Here is a 6469-nt window from a genome sequence, read left to right as displayed (position 1 = left end):
GGTTTGGAACAAAAGATTGTTCTTCCCCGAGACTCCTATCTTCAGGTCTGTAAGTCGGTTGCCTACTTATCAAATAGTATAGTGCTTTTTAATATGTGTTTGAATTGTCCGTTTGTATGTGTGTTTTTAATTGTTCTTTGGTGGAGTGTGTATTATGGTAATATAGGCATGGCATGATAGAGAAATGTTTTTAACTAAATTTGTTTGTCTAGGAGGGAATAGATCAATTCTCATTTTTCAATTTTGCGGTCAGTGCTTTCGTCACTCAGATGTTCAAAATGACCGTCCCTCTACCATACAGTTTAAAGAAAAACTTGCATGGTTCCTCAATGCTCTACCCTCTAATGATTGTGCTAAAGGCGGCCATGGAGCTTACACTAGCAGTGTGGACTGGGACAGTTGAACTGTAATAAATTAGCTTGATTCACTAGTGCATTCCTCATGGTGATTTTTAATTAGCTGTCACATTTGCTCACTGGGTAACATTCTACAGGGTGTGATGGCGATTCTGAACATCCAATTGAATGCAGTCTCTGTTGTTAATCTTGCAATGGCAGTGGGTATTTCTTGGTCAGTGTCACTCTCCTAAACATTATCTAACATCAACTTCCTCCTCTTTTTCGGTAAATGTATTAATGTAGGTTCACCTGAGAACAAAACAACTCAGAAAACCAGTTCAACCCAAAAACACAACTCACAAAACCAGAGTAAAGACGACGACTAGTGAATGTTTTGATTTAGGATGCACCCAATTCCTGGTTTATTAAGGGGCCGTTTATAAACCATTACGTATTTTCTTCGATATCTCTAACAAACCAATCCAGATACGTAAATAAATAAACAGGGCTATTTAATTGGCAAAAAAACATATGTCAATAATATACAGACATCCATTAACTAACTTGTAATTAACAAAAGAAAGAAAGAAAAAAAAGGGAAATCACTAACAGCTAGCTAATACTGATAGACCAACAAAGTAGAGTTAAGCCAGCCTGCAGTTTCAGATGGAGGGATCTCCCGGACGACTATTTTCCAGCATCCTTGCTTTTCGTTCCGCACGACCTGAACCTTCCATATTTACATTGCAAAGATTTCATACGCTCCAAGCACCCATCAACATCCCTACTAAAGCTAACCGATGCATCCCCATTTTGTTGACTGCAAACTTGTGCTACTTCAGTGTCTGCAACCTCAGAGAAGCATCTTACAATCACGACGGTCTACCTATCAAACCTTTCAAATGGTGACGAGAAATCTGGAGAGAGAGCTTAATTGTGTGGCTCTGTGAAGATCGGCATACATCCACACACTCCTCTAAATCATCATCACATGTTAACAACACCCATTCTGAGTCATCATCCAAGTATTTTATATCAAAATTACTCATGTCTTGTATGCTAAATCGCTTTGCGATTTCTTGCACCAAATCTTCATATCTCCAATTACTCTGCATGCGGAACCGGGTTTTCTCATCCCCATATGTAACTTTTACTCTTTGAACCTCTACTTGAGCTACCCGGCCATTATTTTTCAGTGAAGGTGGAATCGACTGCAGATTTTGTTGCTCAGAGAGAATTTTCTGGCTCTGGGATCTTGGCAGTAGCTCCGTTCGATCTTGGCAAAAATCATGCAATCCTGCCTCACTTCTAACCCTCTTTAGCACACCATCTCTTGAGTTATCTCCAACTGGATCATCATTACCAGCAACGTTACATGAGAAGGGATGTTGCTGTGTCTTGCTGGAACAGCATTGGCTTGAACTGGAATTCTGACTGCACGAAGATGGGGGAGATTTTGATGTGGTAGCTTGGGGGCTAAAAACACCACCTTCAGGTGACAAGTTTTCCTGATTTGGTTGGTCACTCAGCTTTGAATTTGAAAATGGGCTGGTCCCCAATAACTTTGGAGACGTTAGCTCTGGGAAGTTCGTATAGAAAGAGTTGATTTGGAAAGCACCAGATGCGCCTTCAACTGAGTCGATTACACGTTGGAGTTTCTGTAAAGAGTGACCAACCTTCTTTATTTTTCGAGATGGCCAACGTTTAATCCCATGTTGTCTGCATATCCTTTTCAAGGTTGTTGAGCAAACTAAACATGAACAATTTGTAAAAGAAATGCATTAAAATTTTGAACGATGAAACCTTCATAGTAGAAAGTACATAATCCACATAAATATAGAATGCTGCAAGACATTAGCGTGCTAGTAGATATTTTTGAAGTCCAATTGGTATTACCTGGAGAAACAGAAAATACTAATGTGGGAAACTTTATTTTGGAAGATTGCAGGGTGTATATGTAAACCATACAGATTGTACAAGTAAAACGATCATAAATTGCACAAAGTATACATACATCGGTCCCACTACTATGAACGCCACCAAAATTCCATACGAATATTCACAACTAAAACATCAAACAGGAAGCAGGTTTATCACAAGAAATGCTTACCTCCAATACTCTTTGCAGCATCTTTTAGACTACCGGAAAAATATTTTCGAAGAACTTGCAAGTTGATATCTTTTTCTGCCTTGGCACGTCTTTTCTCTCTTGTCTTACTCGCACCAACAGTTGAAAAGCTACCCTCACCCTCACCCAAAACAGAAAACTCTTCTCCACACTCAACACTTTTTAGGTTTGAATATTCCTGATGCTGCCTTAATTTCGACAATTTCACACTCAGCACCTTGCGTTGTTTTTTGTTTGGGAACATTGAGACAGCATTACCATTCTGTTGGACCTCTGTGAAACAGGCAATATTACTTGGTCCGGGATCTGACGGGACTATCACCTCACTGACATGAAATTTAGTTTCCTCCTCAACTTCCTTGTCTGTGACAACCCGTAAGCTCCGGCATGTCTGTTGTATAATCAAGGACAGTGAATTAAGCATCTTTTTCTGTTCTTTAGGATCCCTGCACTCCAATGGCAAGAAGAACTCCAGGACAAAATCAGTTGAACCAGTGTCGGTGCTCCGTAGACGTATTGCAACAGCTGCATGCAAATTGAACATCCTGGCATGGTGAGATAGAGGATACTCTGTCTTGAAAAAGGAAGTTATATCATCTGAGAAACATGGCTGATTGGTCATAAAAGCTCTTCCAACGATGCCTTGGCCTCTTAGCAAGTGATGCTCAGAGCACGCTTCATGAAAACCCTGGATATAAGGATCAGCCACATGACAAGCATGATCCACAGTTGAAACACAGTGGATGTAGTTGTCATCAGAATGTCGACACCCATCTTTACCCTGTTCGATGCATGACACCCAGGTTTGTGCCAAGGGCAATTTGTGCGTCTCACATGCAGATCTCAAGATCTCTTGGATCTCAGGTAACGCAGCGTGATAGGGCTTGTCACACCCCTGCTAAGATAATTCCACCAAATGACCTTAGAACAAAAATCAAAATATGCTAATACGTGATAAATCAAGCTTCCTTCAGATCTATCCGTTTACCTTTACATTTTCAGTACTCAAATTTCTAGAACTTCGAAGATCAACAGCCTGCAAATTGTAAAGCTTGTCTACATCAGAAAACAAGACTCATGTGAATTTCAAAAGTCTTTTTCTAGGAGCATGGACCTAATAAAAGTTTATCTGAGTAATGCTAAAAATAAGTTTTCCCTCTTTTTTCCAGTAAATTGAACGAAATAAACACAGGAACGGAAAAAAGAGGTTTCTACTCGTATGTCCATCCTCAAATTGGAGTTTAAATCCACTGATTCAGAAGCTCATAGTGATAAACATCAGAATTGAGTTTCCAATTCATGGGTGTGACGGAATATCTTTTAAAAGTTTAAATCCATTAACTATTCTCTCAGTTTGGAAAACAGGCTTAGAGGATTAACAAAAGAGAAACTTGCTCCATTAACATGAACACAAAAGAAGATAAAGCAAGAACCTTTACAATGTCAAGTTAGATGCCACGCATACAGTTTGATTTGGTATGAGGATGCCCTTAAGAAAAATTGAAAGTCATCAAAAACTAAAGAAATAGTGTGATACGACATCTTGATTATAGTTATATCATCTCTAAGAATCATGGGAAACTCTTGTAATATTATTTGTCAAAAGGTGAAGAAAGTTGAGATTCCACCATAAAACCAATTGGCAATAAGAGGAGTAGCCCAACCTCTCAATATGGGACTCATTCTCAACACGCTCCCTCACGTATAGCGAATTTTTGAGCCTAACACATGGATAACACAACCTGCTCTGATACCATGAAAAAAGTTGAGGTTTCACTATAAAACCAATTGGCAATATGAGGAGTAGCCCAACCTCTTAAAGCCCATGCAAGCTCCATCCTCCCATCAATGTGGAACTCATTCTCAACAAAAGAAAGAAAACCAAATGAATGAAATTATGATACATGGAAAGAGTACAGACCTCAAGTGCCTTGCAAATGCCATCAATGTCAGGTTGATACCTTATCTTCTGGTCGGTCGTAACAACCTCAATAACACCCAAGCAAGTCCTACTACCTTGTTCAAAGATTGGAAGGGCTAGAGTTCCACTTACATCATACTGTTGAGCATAGCCAACCCGTGGATATTCATCATTTGTAAAATATCGAGCATCAGGAGTCCACTCAGGAACCTTACCCGAGAAAACCCGGCCAGGCAATCCCTTGACCATCTCTGTTGAATCATCCCCAGTTGAGAACTGGTACCTAACAGAGATATCTCGATATTTAGCAAGCCTGGAACAGTTAGGATCAAGACAGAAAAGTTCATTCGTTGTTAAAACATCTCTACCCCCTCTATTCACTGGCACCCATACTTGTACTAGGACATCTTTGTTTCTCATGACCTCTCTGATGTACATGAGTGCCGTCATTAATCTCTGCGTCACAGATGATGCAGACCCATCATTTCCAGTGGGACCAATCCACCACCTTCTGCTCAATTCACGACCTATTGTAGGATCCTCTGATTGACCAGAGTAGGCCACAACATCTTCTATCATATTCTGGCAAGGAGACTGAGGATTCACAGGACCTTCCTCGAGTTGTTTAAAGAATGGGGTTTGCATCTCCTCTTGATTACTGTTTTGAGACGGGGTCATGGCCATATTGCCATTGGTCTCCAACGTATGCCAAAAAAAGGAGGGGTTCAAGGGGGTATTGGGGAGGCTCTGATTAGGAAACTCAGGTCCATCTCTCGCTTCCAACCAGCATCCCTCTAAGAAGAGTTCATCCATGAAATCCAAATCCATAGCGGAATCAGGTTGAGCTCCCAGCATGGTAGCTGGTGACAGAACACCATCATCCATTACAGCCCCTTGCAGAAGCCTCACTTTCCGGATTCAGTTCCGCTGTATCCCCCAACCTTTAGGTTCGAAAACTCATTAATATTGGCAAGAATTCAAGTCTTGTGTGCCCGGCCTTCAAATCCGAGTCTGTCTGAATTCCCCAAAATAATAAACAAAATTCTTCAGAGAAGAACAAATAACAGAAGAAATTGCAAACAACTCGTTTCATAGAATTAACAAGGTAAAACTAACTAAACAAAGGCAAAGAAACAGGAATTAAATTGTGTATGTATCTGTTACTGTACAAAGATTAAGATTATATTCTGTTTTCCACTCATAGAAATCCCATACGAGTCAATGATGCAAGAACTAATCAATAATTAATAGATTGATGCAATGATTCAAATCTTCCAATGTCAATGATTCAAATCAAAAGGCAAAAACACAAGAAATTAAATAAAACCCACTTCCCACAGATTTTCAAGATTCCAGTTGAAAATTCAAGCACTGCAGTTCCACTAAACAAGAAGCAATCCAGTCTCTGAGACCCAGAAAACCCAAAAAATAAAAAAGAAAGAAAAAGGAATAAGAATAACTCACTGTTGTGAAGATTCTTGTAGATACCCAGGTCAAGTGGAAGTGGGTATTTATTTTATTTTTCTTGGTTTTATTCAGCCATAAAAATGCTGTCCGCAATACAACAAACAACAAACAACCTCAGAAAAGACCTCTGGATTGAAGCGGTGGTTGTTTCCCACAATTCCAAAGTTTCAATCTTGTCCTTGAAGAAACTAAGAATATATTCTGATTCCAATCCAGGCAATCTCATTGTGTGAGAAAGAACAAATGGACCCCACCACACACGTAGCAACCCAGCATGGCCATTCTACTTCTTGCTTTAAAGTCAACCAGTAACTCACCAAACTACACAGACAGAGACTGGGTCAGTAGAGCGAGCTTGATCGTTATATAAGATGAAGGAATGACGAGTTTCTTTCAATTCTCTGTGAGTCTGTGTTGCCCATATTTTGAAATTTCGTGCTTATGCTCAAACGTCTTTATATTATAAATTATTTTTTATTTTGTTAAAAATCAATTATATATGAAATCATTTGGTTATCCAACGGTATAGAAATATATACATAGATTCGATAAATGAATTACGAATCATTTATTTATTTGTTTTAATTTTGTAAAAAAATAATTATATATGAAATG

The 6469-nt window shown here is 39.2% G+C and overlaps 1 protein-coding gene across 2 annotated transcripts; it reads right to left on the bottom strand.

The window, feature by feature from the left end:
• Nucleotides 1-833: 833 nt before the first annotated feature.
• On the bottom strand, nt 834-6267 carry LOC126608166 (protein NLP5-like). 2 transcript variants are annotated; one of them, XM_050275979.1, is made up of 5 exons: nt 5852-6267; nt 4388-5402; nt 3455-3502; nt 2449-3364; nt 834-2088 (listed from the first exon to the last, which is right to left on the bottom strand). In XM_050275979.1, exons 2-5 carry the CDS (start codon nt 5270-5272, stop codon nt 1211-1213), a joined length of 2727 nt encoding a protein of 908 aa, XP_050131936.1. In that variant the 5' UTR covers nt 5273-5402; nt 5852-6267; the 3' UTR covers nt 834-1210. The 2 variants fall into 2 exon arrangements, with proteins under 2 accessions (XP_050131936.1, XP_050131937.1); XM_050275980.1 differs by having other exon boundaries at nt 2449-3361.
• Nucleotides 6268-6469: the final 202 nt, after the last annotated feature.

The sequence above is a fragment of the Malus sylvestris genome, chromosome 16, assembly GCF_916048215.2.
Source record: "Malus sylvestris chromosome 16, drMalSylv7.2, whole genome shotgun sequence".
NCBI lineage: Eukaryota > Viridiplantae > Streptophyta > Magnoliopsida > Rosales > Rosaceae > Malus > Malus sylvestris.
The sequence above is the reverse complement of the archived record's forward strand: the minus strand, read 5'-3'. Positions and strand labels throughout refer to the sequence as shown.

What these genes read in the sequence shown, in the direction of transcription:
- LOC126608166 (XM_050275979.1), bottom strand. Translation starts at nt 5,272, where the DNA reads ATGGATGATGGTGTTCTGTCACCAGCTACCATGCTGGGAGCTCAACCT. An exon ending in GCATTTGCAAGGCACTTGAG is followed by an intron (nt 3,503 to 4,387) that starts GTCTGTACTCTT and finishes TACAATTTGCAG; the next exon opens with GCTGTTGATCTTCGAAGTTC. An exon ending in TGCTGCAAAGAGTATTGGAG is followed by an intron (nt 2,089 to 2,448) that starts GTAAGCATTTCT and finishes GTTCATGTTTAG; the next exon opens with TTTGCTCAACAACCTTGAAA.